General features: G+C 37.4%; 1 protein-coding gene across 1 annotated transcript; it reads right to left on the bottom strand.

The window, feature by feature from the left end:
• Positions 1–10,439: 10,439 nt before the first annotated feature.
• Positions 10,440–10,916, bottom strand: LOC132940888 (histone H3). The gene has a single exon (XM_061008690.1). It carries the CDS (start codon positions 10,880–10,882, stop codon positions 10,472–10,474), a length of 411 nt encoding a protein of 136 aa, XP_060864673.1. The 5' UTR covers positions 10,883–10,916; the 3' UTR covers positions 10,440–10,471.
• Between the last annotated feature and the right edge of the window lie 6,163 nt (positions 10,917–17,079).

Below are 17,079 nucleotides of genomic sequence, written 5' to 3' on the forward strand. Positions count from 1 at the left end.
CATGTTTTTGTACCAAAAAACCCATCGGCTCCGACCCTACTAAGGCACACCGTATTTTTTGTAGTTTTAGACCAATAAGCGGAAGATTAGTTTATGTACTTGCCGATGTCTAATTAAAACTGGACTGTTGACTACGTTCGTGAAGTTGGCCCACCTAAGTACTTCAATTTTTTTTAAAGCTATGCCATTATTTTGCAAGTTATTTGCAAGTATTTGCAAGTCTATTTTTAGAATTTGCAAGTCCAAACTTTCACCGTGAATCCAAAAACTGAAAAGGTGGGCCAACTTCACGTAGCCCACCCATTTTGACCGAGAACTTCAAAATCGGTATCAAACGAAAGCTAATGATTAGCAAGTATCTGAAAGCCCATTTTTGAAATTTGCAAGTCCATCAGGCGACCGCTATAAACTTTTGAACTTGTGAAGTTGGCCCAACTACTTTGAAATCAGCATCAAACGAAAGCTTATGATTAGCAAGAATTTGCAAGTCTGGTTTTAGAATTTGCAAGTCACCCGGGTGGCCAGTAAGAGCTTTCAAAGTTTAGAAGTTGGCCCACCCAAGTTGTCCCAGAACTTCAAAATAGGTATCAAACGAAAGCTAATGAATAGCAAGTATTTGCAAGTTCGTTTTTAGAATTTGCAAGTAACTCGGGCGGCCAGTAAAAGCTGTCAAAGTTACGAAGTTAGCCCACCCAAATCGACCTAAAACTTTGAAAATGGTACCGAACAATAGCTTTTCATTTGCAAGTATTTGCAAGTCCAGTTTTAGAATTTGCAAGTCATTAAGGTGGTCGCTAGAAGTGGTTTCTTACTTTTGAAGTTTTACTGTTGCCATTTTTTATTCAAATTAGTTTTTTATTTTTATCGGTATCAATAACACATATTTTATTCGTTTTTTAATGTATGATTGATTATATGTTGATGTGTTGAAAAAAAATGAAAGCACTGTCGAAGTGTTATGGCAGTATGGCACTATTATTGTTTGACCATAAATTTAAGGCTGTGTACGCCTACGGTAGAAAGTACTCCTTATAAGTAGTCTCGCTGTTTCTCAAAGACCTGAAACTTCAAAGTGGGTAGGTATCAAACGAAAGGTAATTATTATAACAAACATTTGCAACTTTGCAAGTCACTATGGCGGCCGTCATTAGCTTTTGAAGCTGGGAATTTTGAACCAGCATATGTCCTACCATTTTGGACTTATGATATTATAAACTAACATGAATTATAACGTTTATGTTTTGTAATTTTTATTCAAGTTTATATATTTATAATTATTTTGTTGTACATGCAAAATATACACTATTTTTTGTTTCCAAACTTCTAAACGAATGCATTTAAGGTTGGTCCACAATATTTTTTTTGTTCTTTGAGAAACAGTGAATATACCTACTTATAAAGAATACTTTATATCATAATGTACACCATAGGCGTACACCATAGCCTCAATTTATTTCTGATCGAGCCTGGAACAATCATAGTGCCATACTGCCCTAATACTTCAACAGTGCTTTAATTTTTTGAAGACACATCAACATACAATCATACATTCAAATTGTAAACGAATAACTGTGTTATTGATATCGATAAAAATAAAAAAACTAATTTGAATAAAAAATTTAAAATGAATGAAAAAAATCTAAATCTAATTAAAAAACCGTCCAAATGCGAGTCGGACTCGCGCTCAAAGGGTTCCGTACCATCATCAGCTATAAACATGTTGGCAACACTGCTTATATTATATTATATTCTAGGATTTTTAGTATTAATTGTTGTAATAGCGGCAACAGAAATACATAATCGGTGAAAATTTCAACTTTCTAACTTCCATGGTTCATGAGATACAGCCTGGTGATAGACGGACGGACAGCGGAGCCTTAGTAATATAGGGACCCGCTTTACCGTACGAAATCCTAAAAGGATAGTTGAATAAAATAAATCTACATTTATTAAAAAAAAATCTATATTAAGTAAAATGTAATATAATATTAATTTAAATAAAAAAATAAATATTAAATAAATAGTAAATAAATATTGAATCCATTGTATATACAACATACATTAATATACCTAAGCTATGTTATGTTCAATATGCATAAGCTACACTGTAGGTTAAACTCCTATGGTACACTATAAGTTACAACATACAGACATAACGGAATGTACCTAAAGACTAAACGATTAAAACTGCAGATTTGGTTCCAAAAATCAAAACAGCGAGGAGTGTCGTACAAATCAATACAAACGTGGTACAAGGAATGGTATAATAATATTTTTGAAAGCCTTAATTAGGGGTTATAAGATATGAATCCCTGAGTAACTTCTAAATTGTAAAAGCGAGCCACAAGCATATTTTAAAATTATTAGCTTTATTTGATAACCAATTATAAAATTCTCGATCGAAACAGTTGGCCCAAAATTCCCAGCTTCAAAAGCTAATGGCGGCCGCCATAGTGACTTGCAAAGTTGCAAATGTTTGTTATAATAATTACCTTTCGTTTGATACCTACCCACTTTGAAGTTTCAGGTCTTTGAGAAACAGCGAGACTACTTATAAGGAGTACTTTCTACCGTAGGCGTACACAGCCTTAAATTTATGGTCAAACAATAATAGTGCCATACTGCCATAACACTTCGACAGTGCTTTCATTTTTTTTCAACACATCAACATATAATCAATCATACATTAAAAAACGAATAAAATATGTGTTATTGATACCGATAAAAATAAAAAACTAATTTGAATAAAAAATGGCAACAGTAAAACTTCAAAAGTAAGAAACCACTTCTAGCGACCACCTTAATGACTTGCAAATTCTAAAACTGGACTTGCAAATACTTGCAAATGAAAAGCTATTGTTCGGTACCATTTTCAAAGTTTTAGGTCGATTTGGGTGGGCTAACTTCGTAACTTTGACAGCTTTTACTGGCCGCCCGAGTTACTTGCAAATTCTAAAAGTAGACTTGCAAATACTTGCTAATCATTAGCTTTCGTTTGATACTTATTTTGAAGTTCTGGGACAACTTGGGTGGGCCAACTTCCAAACTTTGAAAGCTCTTAGTGGCCACCCGAGTGACTTGCAAATTCTAAAAACGAACTTGCAAATACTTGCTATTCATTAGCTTTCGTTTGATACCTATTTTGAAGTTCTGGGACAACTTGGGTGGGCCAACTTCTAAACTTTGAAAGCTCTTACTGGCCACCCGGGTGACTTGCAAATTCTAAAACCAGACTTGCAAATTCTTGCTAATCATAAGCTTTCGTTTGATGCTGATTTCAAAGTTCTAGGTCAAAGTAGTTGGGCCAACTTCACAAGTTCAAAAGTTTATAGCGGTCGTCTGATGGACTTGCAAATTCTAAAACCAGACTTGCAAATTCTGGCTAATCAGTAGCTTTCATTTGGTGCTGATTTTGAAGTTCTAGGACAAAGTAGGTGGGCCAACTTCACAAGTTCAATAGTTTATAGCGGCCGCCTGATGGACTTGCAAATTTCAAAAAGGGGCTTTCAGATACTTGCTAATCATTAGCTTTCGTTTGATACCGATTTTGAAGTTCTCGGTCAAAATGGGTGGGCTACGTGAAGTTGGCCCACCTTTTCAGTTTTTGGATTCACGGTGAAAGTTTGGACTTGCAAATTCTAAAAATAGACTTGCAAATACTTGCAAATAACTTGCAAAATAATGGCATAGCCTTAAAAAAAATTGAAGTACTTAGGTGGGCCAACTTCACGAACGTCTGTTGACTACAGTTTGTTGTACACCTTATTCGGTGTTTTAATACCTTATAAAAATAATACCTTTAAAAATTGAAACAATTTTAGTTGATAAAAAAGATATTACTTTACAATAATTCGGAATAGGCGTTTTTGATTTAGCTGGTAAATTTACAGCACACATATCTACCTATACTAGGTACCAGTGTACCACGGACTAAGATAATATACTTAAGATATATTATATAATTTACTTAAGATTTATCTTAAATCATGGATATACAGGACTGGGAAACAAGATCGTTTCAAAAACATCTTTAATTTCCAACTCTCCAACTGTTAGTGTACTATCCAGCTTATTTTGTAATTTTAATATTTTCTCAGATTGCATAACACTATCTTCAAAAAAAAAAAAAAAATTTTTAAATCATTCATGGTAATTTTTGTTGTATTTTTTTTCTGAAATTTTGCAGTTTCCAGTTGTAAGGGCTTTTAAAATTGAATATAGAGAAAGCATTTTATAGACTTGCAAAAATGTAGGAAATGTTGGATGGTCATTCCGTCCAGTTGCTTGACGTGTCATTCCAAAAAATTGCTATGGGTAAAATAAATTATATACTTGTAACTCTTAATCCCTCAGCTGTATTTTTTGTAAGATATTCATCTTCTGGAATTAATTTATTCTTAACATTACTTTCCCATTCATTTATCCAAGTGTATGTTTCATTTAATACCTATGAATAATCATACAGTTAGATATACGTTTTTAAATTTTAAATTGTAGATAAATAAACAAACATCAAAATCGTGACTATTAATTCTTATTCCTTCAGCTGAGTATTTGCGATTGAGTGCATCGAATGTTTTATCAAAAATTCTACAAATTGTTGTGTTTCATGGCTATTTTTTAATGAATCAATGCCTTCATGGTCTCGATAAAATTCGATACCTTTAGCCATTGAATTGCTATGAACCTATAAATATTAAACCAAAATGTATTATTAAATTAAATTACTTTAACTAGGTAATTAATGTTTTATTATTATCACTACTTACCTGAGCCGCTAACCTCCCAGACATTTTTGAAAAACTGTCAATAAACAAATGTCTCTTAGTAATTTTAGGTCGTATTTTAGTGGGAGCTGCAGAGTCCCTATCGATGTCCTTTTCATAGACATCTATGAAATGATTCCACCTAACATATAGTTATTTGGGAGAAATCTAGAAAAGAAAAATTATGTTAGTTAAGAAATTGAAACATTATATTATTCCTAAAAAAAATATATAGAGTACCCCTAAAGATTTTTTGTTGACTAGTCGATTCCTCAAACTTTTTTATTAATGTGGGGCATCTGAAAACATGTATATTTTTCTACTGTCGTCTAAAGGATGAATAAATGAATTTTTCACATTATTCATTGTACCATTTATTCCAAATTCCAAGGCTGGGCAAGTTAATGATTTATTTTAACTCAGTTAATTAAGTTAATTTGCACCAATAACAAAAAGTTAAAAGTTAATTTAATTATAGGTTAACTCAGTTAAGTTAAAATTTATAATAGACACTTTTCGTTAACTTTTTTTTAACTTAATTTATTTATACAACGCTAGTGTTCTTAATTTTTTTCAAACCCAAAACTAAATTATAGACTATATATAGTGTTTATACTTTATACAGTATTTCCATATAAGTTAGATTCAAATGATATCACGGTAAACATTTTTCGACATGAAAATGAAATAGACTGAAGTAGGTATAATAAAATTATAAACAAAATTAATTAACTTAACTTAATAATAATAATATTTATTGTTACCAAATTAAAATTAAATGTACAAAACATGTTATAAGCATAAATTAATTAATCTTTGGTTCTCTTTTCAAAAGCAAAGCTTGTGCAGAAAAGAGAGAGGAAGCGATACAAAGTCTTAAGTCATTAAGAAAATGAAAAATAAAACAAAAAGAGAATTAACAATAACAATATAACAATATAGATAAGGATATAATAGCAACTAATATATTAAAGCATATTAATAGCGCAAGCACAGATTAGGTAGATTTGGTGCCTTAGCCATTCGTTATTGAAATGAACTAGAGTACCTATAGACATATAGTAGTGTTTAATTTTATATAATAACAATGATAATATGACAGTTATACTTTTAATATTAAATAGAGAAAAATAACGTAATTACAGTAAGAAGTAGATAATCAATAAGAAAACTTAATATATACAGTATACAATACGTTACAAAGGCATCATTTTACTATTACTATAACTTACTTCTTAAAATGAAAAATTAGTTAGTTATTTTCATGTTAATTAAAAATTAAATTTAGTAAGTTAACAGTTAAGTTAATGAAAAGCCAAAAGTAATTAGTTAAGTTAAAAAGTTAATATTAAATTAACTTTTTAACTCGTTGATGCCCAGCCTCGCCAAATTCTACCCATAATTTGCGGTTTATAGATGCCCCATCTGATACGATTCCATCAATTTTTGCTCCACAATTTTCAAGGAGGCTAATGGCTTTTATCACAAACTGAGATAGGACCATGCCTATGTGAGTGAAGACTGAAGACATATAGTTAAATAATATAATACTACAAGAGATATGTACACATTGTGTTAAAACTTACCAACAATAAACATGAAGTTAAACATACATTCACATAAATACAGATAAATAAATTATATGTTTATTTGTTTTAATTTAGTAATAAAGTACTAAAAAAAAAAACAATTTATTAAAATACACATTAGTAATATAAACCCTTTGTTAAAATAGTAATACATATTAGATACCTATAATGCCTAGTCATCAACCCACGCATTCACTAATAACTACAAAACAACAACACTACAACATGCTACTTAACTTTATCCACATTTGTTTGGTTACCATAACACAAAATTATTCACAAAAATCGCCATAAGTTACAATAACCATTACATAAATGTGTTTACATTTTTACAAATAACAAATATATTTCCTAGAAAATAAATTATTAACACTTTTAACCGGTCCTCTAGAAGCAAATACTGCTATCGGTTGTGAAAAATTAGCCCATGGTTTGCTTTTAGACCAGAGGTTTCAATATCCTGACCAAAATTCTCTATTCCAGTAGAAGTCAATTGTTTTTGAATCTACAACAATGCTCTCTCGCAATATGATTTCATCATCAATGAGCATTCCATGTTCTTTACTTAAAGAAGTCATTTTCTTTTTTAAAAGTAAAAAATATTTATCATCAAAACCACCTAGTGGTTTTACAAGAGGGAGATATCTTCTTATCGTACGAATACATGGTAATGGTAAAATATCTTGGCGAGCTATAAAATAATGTAGACAAAATGTATGATCATGCTGCAGTGTACAATTTATTTGATTTATTTTGAAATGTTATTCATTTATAATTTAGTTTTGAATTTACTTTAGATAATATCCATCGGACTTAGTGTTAAAATACAAAATTGATTGATATTCTTACCGAATTATAAATAATATACATAATAAAATTTTGGATTTTCTGATTTACTTGTAGTAATTATCTCATGAATAATTTTTTTCTGTGACTCGCCTAATTTACAATTATTTAATACAAATTTCCCCGAAGAATCACTCATTTCTCTTGTTGATGAATTATTTGAAATCTTATTATTAATTTTTTCAATTTATTGTTAATCGCAATATACAGTTTTTTTAATGTTAGAATTACATTATTAAATAAATTTCAAAGTGATTCATAAAAAAACAGTATACAACTAGGTACTTACCTAGAATTTGATTTTTGTAAATTTTTTTTTATTTAACATATCACAATATTTCTTTTTGTGGATTGGAGTAAGAATTTGCCCTATATATTTGGACTTTGCTTCCAAAGATCTTTTTTTATAAACTCTAAATGTCGAATATAAACCTTCACAAAACTCACATCTTTTGTTAGAATCAATAATCATTGAACATTTATCATGGCGCCATATATTATTGAATCCTAGAGATGCAGTGCTAACTTGAATACCTAAAAGTAAATATTTTACATAATATATATTTTACATATTACCAAGCCAAAAACGAAGAAATCTCCGGCCAAACCAAAAAAAACAACCTTTCGTTTGTCAAATCAAAGGTTGTGGCCAAAGTGAAAAAAACACCCACCAAGAAGAAGACACCGGCACCAAAAAAAAAAATATGTACCCCCCACAAAACGATTGGAAAATATTTAAATCGGTCCTTTTCAGGAACACCAAAATAATAATTAATAACTCACCCGTGCTTATCTTGATTTCCCGATGCGCATTGACATGGTCTTACTTTTGGAGATTAATATAAAACAACCATTGAGTGAACAAGGTATTTGACCAACTAACATAATATTATTATTACAGTATGGCGTTAAGTGATGTCTCTTGTCCACACGAAATACGATAGAATATTAGAAGAAAAAAAAATGAAAATATAGTCATGCAACCACACCATTTTGCTTGGAAGGAAGTTGAAGGCCGATACTATACTATTATTATAAAAATGTATTCAATCCAGAAAAAATGCTTTGAATAGATTGTATTTGATTATGCTGTTGAAATTGGACCGACTCATTCAATATTATGTAATTTGATCATGATAACTTTTTGTACAGTTGTTTAATTAATTGTAAACATTGATACATTAAGGTTACTAAGAGACTAAAGAGATGTAGTGTATTTTAAAATATTTATATCTAAAATATAATTTATGAACGCATGACATTACGTTGTAATTATTATACAGAGTTATTGTTATACCTAATCAAGTTAATGATGATTTTTAACTGAGTTAAGTTAAGTCGAAAGAAAACATTTTAAACAGTTGAACAGTAAACGTAATTTTTTTTAAACTCTTATAAGTTAAAAGTTATATGAACATTTTCAATTAACTTATTATTATTTTTTTAATATCTATACGAATACCCATTAATATGGTTTAAAATGATAAAAACCATAAATATTATTGAACACGGGAAATAGCCAACATACGAGCATAACCTAATTGATTTTAATTAAACAATAACTTATTCGTGGCGAAAATATTAAATGATATTATATTCTTGATAATTGTACATTTGTGATTTGTATCTATGTCAATATAATAATATAATATCATATTACTTATTAGTTATTAGTATTTATTGATTATTATTATTACGATATGGCCGTATGCCGCAGTATGGTATGGTACGTCTTTATATAATATACGATACACCTAATTTGGCTATTGCTATGTGACTTATAATTAAGTTATTTTTCTTGAAGAATTCTGGTTAACGGAACAATAAATAAATTTAACTATATTTCTAATTTCCTATTCTAGTATATGGTTACGTAATAGGTATGCATCATCAATAATAATTTTTATTTTTATCATATTTATTATTTAATTATTTATAAATTAACTTAACTTGAATTTGATTAAAAGCAACTCGTTATTTATTAAGTTTATGATATCAATTAAAGTAAAGTTAATGAAAATAAACTTTTTAACTCGTTTATGCCCAGGCTTGTACCTAATACATGGGATTCGCGCTGTATAATTATTGAGTGTTGTCGTATATTGTAGACAGTCGTCAAAATAATTATTGACATATTATGTCAGGCCAGCGAAGCAAGATGTGCCGGGGCGACAGTAATATTGTCTATATATTATAACACCGCTGTCGCTGAGTGATTCGGCGAGGACGTAGGTACGACGTGCGTGTGAAACACCGATCGCAGTACCGGCTAGGCAATCTGAATCTGCTAACTGTTTTATTTATGTTTGTTTTAATACAATAAAAGTGTTTCCGACCTGAAAAGCCGAGTTCAACATTATTTTAGTCATTCTTACGTTCTTACATTTTATAATTTATAGGAGCAGCGCCGGTATATACTATATACCTACGTACTATGTGTCAATGAAGTTTTATCAAACTGAATAGTGGTGCCAAGGGATAATAATAATATGTACTCTTTGAGTCATTTCAAGTAGATGGGAACGAACTAAGAATTGACGAGCGCATACCATCGTAGCTCAACGAGTTGACAGTGCCATTCTAATTAATTTTAGAGAGTGTCATTAACTAGAGAATACGAGGGAAGACGTATTATAGTTGGTCGTTGTAATGGATGTGTTGATTAATATGGATTTCATGTCATTGAATAATACGAAATACGATCCTGCGGCCTATATAATATATTATTATAATCAGTGTTGCGCTTAGATAAAATAAAATTATCTAGATGTAGATGAGATACCTATCTGAATTTATTAGAGTTGGTCGAACAATAAATTATTAGTGGATAATAAATAATATTATTGTCATAATGGATATATCACCAACTTACTAATATTGGTTATTATTATAAAATGTAATATAATATTATCATTATATTCGTAAGAGAGGTCAAAAGTTATTATTTATAAGTTTATAATCATTAAATATTTTTTTTTTTTGTTTCGTATATTGAAAATATATTTCTAGGTATGCTATGCAATTGTTATTCACATATCACATTTGAAGAAATAAAGTTTTATCACACAAGAGTAAATGTAAAATCGATTCAATATATATTATTATGGGTCTAAGAGATCGTATTTGAAATTAAGGTAAAAGTTGTTCACACGTACCTAATATAGGATAAACCGTAACCGCGCACAAGATTTGAATAATAAAACAATCGACGTAATGTGATGGCCCTGAAAAGGGCCGTTTTAAAATGATGATGAAGAAATGACGGGATATTTAAGCACGTTCTCCGCGGATGCGACGGGCCAATTGAATGTCCTTCGGCATGATGGTGACACGTTTGGCGTGGATGGCGCACAGATTGGTGTCTTCGAACAGACCGACCAGGTAAGCCTCGCTAGCTTCTTGCAGAGCCATGACGGCGGAGCTCTGGAAACGTAGGTCGGTCTTGAAGTCCTGGGCTATCTCACGCACCAGACGTTGGAACGGCAATTTGCGGATCAACAGTTCCGTGCTCTTCTGGTAACGACGGATTTCACGGAGGGCGACGGTTCCGGGACGGTAACGATGAGGTTTCTTCACTCCTCCGGTGGCGGGTGCGCTCTTACGTGCGGCTTTAGTGGCCAGCTGCTTCCTGGGCGCCTTTCCTCCGGTCGACTTGCGGGCGGTTTGCTTGGTACGTGCCATCTCGCAATTGATTGATTGTCAATACAGATTCTCAGACAAGTATGAATGAACAATGATACCCGAAGGAACTTTGCTTTGCTTTGCTTTGGGAGGGGTGGCTATGCCGTTTACTATTCCAGGCTTGTGCCTCTACTAGTGGATGGATTTTGGGGTTGATTGGTAGGTTCAGTTATGTTAGTCAGTCCAATTTAATGGGTATGGTTTGAGTAAACGTTTGGTGGTTGGAGGGGAGTGGGTTTTACCTAAGAGGCGGATATGATCGTATTCGGAAAAAGAGTTTTTGTAGAACATTGTTTTTGATTGAGAGCAAATGGAATTTTGAATAGATTTGAAGTTGGCTGATTTTAAAAGGGCCGAGTTTCTAACGATAGTGGGCATACCGGTTATCGTGCGTATGCCGATGTTTTGGACGGATTCAATACGTCTCCAATGGGAGGGGCCGATAAAGGGTGCCCAGGAAGAGCCAGCATATGTAAGTATAGGGGTCACGTAGAGTTTAAGTATGTTAAGTTTTGTTTTCAGCGGAACGGGACTGGTACGGTTAAGTAAGGGGTAAAGCATACCACGGACGCGGGTAGCTTTTTTGGTTACGTCTTGAATGTGTTGGTTGAATGTAAGTTTACGTCCAATCGTGACGCCTAAGTGTTTGGCCTGTTTTGACCAGTTAACGGGTTGGTTATCGATGGTTAGAGGTGGAATGTGGGTTGTATTAGAACGCCCGAAGAGGACGCCTACTGTTTTGGTCGGGTTTATTTTGATTCGCCACCTGTGGAACCAGTTGGACGCGAGGTTGAGTTGGTGTTGTAGTTGTATGGTTGCACGTTTGGGGTTTTTGTTACTAGTGAAGAACATCGTGTCGTCAGCGAAGAGTGAGAGGTTGGCTTTAGGAGTCGTTGGAATGTCGTTAATGTACGTCAAGTATAGCGTCGGTGAGAGACAGGAGCCCTGAGGGACTCCTGCGAGTACGTGTCTGGTAGTAGAGAAGGAGTGTTCGATTTTAGTGGTAAAAGTACGGTCGGTGAGAAAGGATTGGATGATTTTTACGATTTCTAACGAGATGTTGAGTTTGGAGAGTTTGTAGAGTAGGCCTTCGTGCCAGACGCGGTCGAAGGCTTTCTCCACGTCGAGGAAGACGGAAGCAGTGTTTAAGTCGTTGTTAAAGTTTTCGCTCAGTTGGTGGGTGAGTTTGGTCAGTTGTAGTGTGGTCGAGTGTTCGGGTCTGAAGGCGAACTGTTCGGGACGGATTTTGTTTTTGAGTTTGTCTTGTAGGTGGGTGAGGATGAGTCGTTCGTAAATTTTGGACAGGGAGGAGAGGAGGGCGATTGGTCTATAGTTTTCGGGTTGTTTATGGTCTTTGCCAGGTTTGGGAATGGAGATGATGACTGCTTTTTTCCGGGCAAGGGGAAAGTAGCAGATTCTGAAGGCGCTGTTGATGATCCGAGTAAGGGACAGTATAATGTTGTTTGGTAGGAATTTAAGAGCCGTGTTGGTGATGAGGTCGTCACCTGGGGCTTTCTTTTTGCGAAGGTTGCGAATTATGTCTTGTATCTGGCCGGGAGTGGTAAAGAGGTTAGATCGGGTGATGTCAAGGCCTTGTAGGTACTGGGAGTGAGCGGTTACGTCTGGTAAGTCGGGGCCGGGGTTTGTTTGAAATTGACGTTCGAGCGAGTCGGCTATCAGCTCTGCTCGTTCGTTGGCCGGAAAAACTAGGCCGTCGGGGCCGGTTAGTGGGTGAGATGCTGGACGTTTGTGTAAGAGACATTTGTTGAGTTTGTATATTGAACCGTCTTGGTGGTCTAGTGAGTTAAGAAAGATGTCCCATTGGTCAGTGTTGTGCGTTGCGAGTAAGGTACGTATGAGAGATATTACCCGAAGGAATCAAAATACGCCGTTAAATATACACGAATCGGAACCGTATGCGTCGCTACCATTGGTCGGTGTACTGCGGTTTGTTCGAGAGTGGGAGAAATCCAATCGAGCATTTTGATTGGCCGTGCGTGCGTCGTAAAACGAATAAATAAGACGACTTTTCATGTCCCCGGCATCATCACTACTTCACGTTCAGTTCACATCCGAGCAAGACGTCCTCTGCCAACTACTCTACAGCCAGCCGTTTTCAACGCTTCAACAGGGCAACAGCGCCCACGGTTCACACCACGAACCTTCAACTACAAAACAGCCGTTCTCACTGCTTCAACAGGGCAACAGCGCCCACGGTTCACACCACGAACCTTCAACTCAAAACAGCCGTTTTCACCGCTACTCCGACAGGGCACCAGCGCCCAAGGTAAGCCGTCGCGAAAGCGACGGGTATCCACCTCCCACCGTTTATCTGTCGAGGGGCCGCGCCCTCTCATTGCCGCAGAATCCCATCCCTGACCAAACCAAACCCCCCTAAAACCGCCCGTCACACCACCAGAAAATCGCTCTTTTCAGAGCTACAGTGTTAAAACCCTGAGTTTGTTACGGTCTTGCCATGGGCAAGACAGCTAACAAGCGGAAGGGCCCCGCGCAAACACCCGGGAGTTCCAAGAAGGGACGTCCACGTGCCTCGCCATCCCCACCGTCCACCTTCCTAAAAGGTCCACAGAGGGATTCCCCACCCTCTCCAACTCCGTCGACCGACTCATCAATATCAATGTCGTCAAACTGCTCCACTTCCGACACCGAGTCAAACAAATCCGCCCAACACTCCGCCCCGACTATGAAACCTCCACCAGCCAAAACATCCGAACAACAAACCCCGACATCAGCCAAACCCAAGCAAATCAGGCCACCCCCCTTAATCTTAAACTCTGCGTCCTGGCGAAAAATCGCACCAACCATTTACAAACTTCCGAACTTCACTCCATCGGCAATTACAGCCAAAACCACATCCAATGGACAAATAACCGTCCAAACTACCGACCCCACCCACTTCCGACAAATTCAGAAAGTCCTAGTTGACAGCAAAACTGAATTCCATACCTTCAGCCTCCCTGAAGATCGTTCCCTTAAGGTCGTTCTAAAGGGCATACCGATCGACATCACCACTGACGATCTAAAATCCGAACTAGAAACCCTAAACTTCCAAACAAAATACATCCGCCGTTTCGGTACTCCCGAAAAACCGATGCCCATGTGCCTCGTACACATTGCGGCAACCCCGAACGCCAAGGATATCTTCCTTCTCAACTCCCTATTTTATCTTACGATTTCGGTAGAAGCCCTTAAACCTTCCGGCCCGGCACAATGTTTTTCGTGCCAACGTTTTGGACACGGTTCCCGTAACTGTGGCCACCCACCCAGATGCGTCAAGTGCGCAGGAAATCACTTGGCATCTGAATGCCAAAAAACTCCCGACCAAACCCCGACATGCTGCAATTGCGGCGGGCCTCATACGGCTAATTTCCGCGGATGCCCACATCTCTTGACGATAAAACCCAAAATCGCACCACCAACAACCAAACCCCAAACCCTGCCACCGACAACTCAATCTTTTACACCACCCCTGCCCCCACCAACAACTACAATAAAACCCCAAACCCGCTCGTACGCTGCAGCCACCACCGGCCAAGCGCCCCCACCACCACCAAAACCGACCAGTCCCGAAGCCCCACAAATTAACCTGTCCCTCATTTTAAACCTCCTGACCAACCTCTTAACAGCCATAGTTAACAACCAGGACCCCAAAACCCTGATACAAACAGCAATACAATCATTCTTAACCATACTATCCCCCCAAAATGGATAACTTAAAAATTCTATTTTGGAACTCAAACGGCATTAACCACAAACTTGACGAACTGCGCTCTTTAGCACTAAAACTGAAAACCGACATAATCCTACTTAACGAAACCCACCTAAAACCCTCGGCCAGACTTCACATTCCTAACTTTTTTACGTACAGGAACGACCTGCCGCCCGTGCGGGGCTCGCCCGCCCACGGAGGCACGGCCGTTCTCGTCAACCGACGTATCGTTCACCAACCAGTTACCCTAAACACAACCATCCAAACCTCTTCCATCCTCGTACAACTCAACGGCCACGAAGTACTTATTTCAGCCGTATACAAACCACCCGGAACCCTACTAACGACAAACGACCTCGACCTTTTGACAAAGAGTGCCGAATGGCAAATTTCGGCAGGCGACTTCAACGCCAAACATCCGCTGTGGTATAGCCACACGACTAACGCTGCCGGCCGTGTCCTCTTTGACCACGCACAACAATCGGACTACTCTGTAACTGCTCCCTCTTCTCCCACACATTTCCCGACATGCACACGATACAGACCTGACATACTCGACATCGCCCTCGTACGACTACCCTATCAAACCCAAATCACTAACCTCAACGAACTATCTTCCGACCACAACCCCATTCTTCTAGATACACTCTGCACTCCGATCTCTTCTTCTCCACCGGTTACGAATCGGTTTATTAACTGGAAAAAATACACGACAACTCTCGCGAACTTACCGAACTCAACCACTCAACCGACCAACGACCGTGAGTCTATCGACCTGGCAATCGAAAACCTCACAAAACATATCCAACAAGCGGTTGAATCCAGCGTATACGTACCGACACGCAAACACCCGTCCACTGTAGTACCAGACTACATTAAACTGGAAATACAAGACAAAAACCGTATACGCCGCGAATGGCAAATAAACCGCGACCCGACAATTAAACGACAACTAAACGCCAAAATATCTCTCATACGTACCTTACTCGCAACGCACAACACTGACCAATGGGACATCTTTCTTAACTCACTAGACCACCAAGACGGTTCAATATACAAACTCAACAAATGTCTCTTACACAAACGTCCAGCATCTCACCCACTAACCGGCCCCGACGGCCTAGTTTTTCCGGCCAACGAACGAGCAGAGCTGATAGCCGACTCGCTCGAACGTCAATTTCAAACAAACCCCGGCCCCGACTTACCAGACGTAACCGCTCACTCCCAGTACCTACAAGGCCTTGACATCACCCGATCTAACCTCTTTACCACTCCCGGCCAGATACAAGACATAATTCGCAACCTTCGCAAAAAGAAAGCCCCAGGTGACGACCTCATCACCAACACGGCTCTTAAATTCCTACCAAACAACATTATACTGTCCCTTACTCGGATCATCAACAGCGCCTTCAGAATCTGCTACTTTCCCCTTGCCCGGAAAAAAGCAGTCATCATCTCCATTCCCAAACCTGGCAAAGACCATAAACAACCCGAAAACTATAGACCAATCGCCCTCCTCTCCTCCCTGTCCAAAATTTACGAACGACTCATCCTCACCCACCTACAAGACAAACTCAAAAACAAAATCCGTCCCGAACAGTTCGCCTTCAGACCCGAACACTCGACCACACTACAACTGACCAAACTCACCCACCAACTGAGCGAAAACTTTAACAACGACTTAAACACTGCTTCCGTCTTCCTCGACGTGGAGAAAGCCTTCGACCGCGTCTGGCACGAAGGCCTACTCTACAAACTCTCCAAACTCAACATCTCGTTAGAAATCGTAAAAATCATCCAATCCTTTCTCACCGACCGTACTTTTACCACTAAAATCGAACACTCCTTCTCTACTACCAGACACGTACTCGCAGGAGTCCCTCAGGGCTCCTGTCTCTCACCGACGCTATACTTGACGTACATTAACGACATTCCAACGACTCCTAAAGCCAACCTCTCACTCTTCGCTGACGACACGATGTTCTTCACTAGTAACAAAAACCCCAAACGTGCAACCATACAACTACAACACCAACTCAACCTCGCGTCCAACTGGTTCCACAGGTGGCGAATCAAAATAAACCCGACCAAAACAGTAGGCGTCCTCTTCGGGCGTTCTAATACAACCCACATTCCACCTCTAACCATCGATAACCAACCCGTTAACTGGTCAAAACAGGCCAAACACTTAGGCGTCACGATTGGACGTAAACTTACATTCAACCAACACATTCAAGACGTAACCAAAAAAGCTACCCGCGTCCGTGGTATGCTTTACCCCTTACTTAACCGTACCAGTCCCGTTCCGCTGAAAACAAAACTTAACATACTTAAACTCTACGTGACCCCTATACTTACATATGCTGGCTCTTCCTGGGCACCCTTTATCGGCCCCTCCCATTGGAGACGTATTGAATCCGTCCAAAACATCGGCATACGCACGATAACCGGTATGCCCACTATCGTT

The sequence above is a fragment of the Metopolophium dirhodum genome, chromosome 3, assembly GCF_019925205.1.
Source record: "Metopolophium dirhodum isolate CAU chromosome 3, ASM1992520v1, whole genome shotgun sequence".
NCBI classification, from domain to species: Eukaryota; Metazoa; Arthropoda; class Insecta; order Hemiptera; family Aphididae; genus Metopolophium; species Metopolophium dirhodum.

Excerpts from the sequence above, each read along its gene's own strand:
- LOC132940888 (XM_061008690.1), bottom strand. The coding sequence starts at position 10,882 with ATGGCACGTACCAAGCAAACCGCCCGCAAGTCGACCGGAGGAAAGGCG.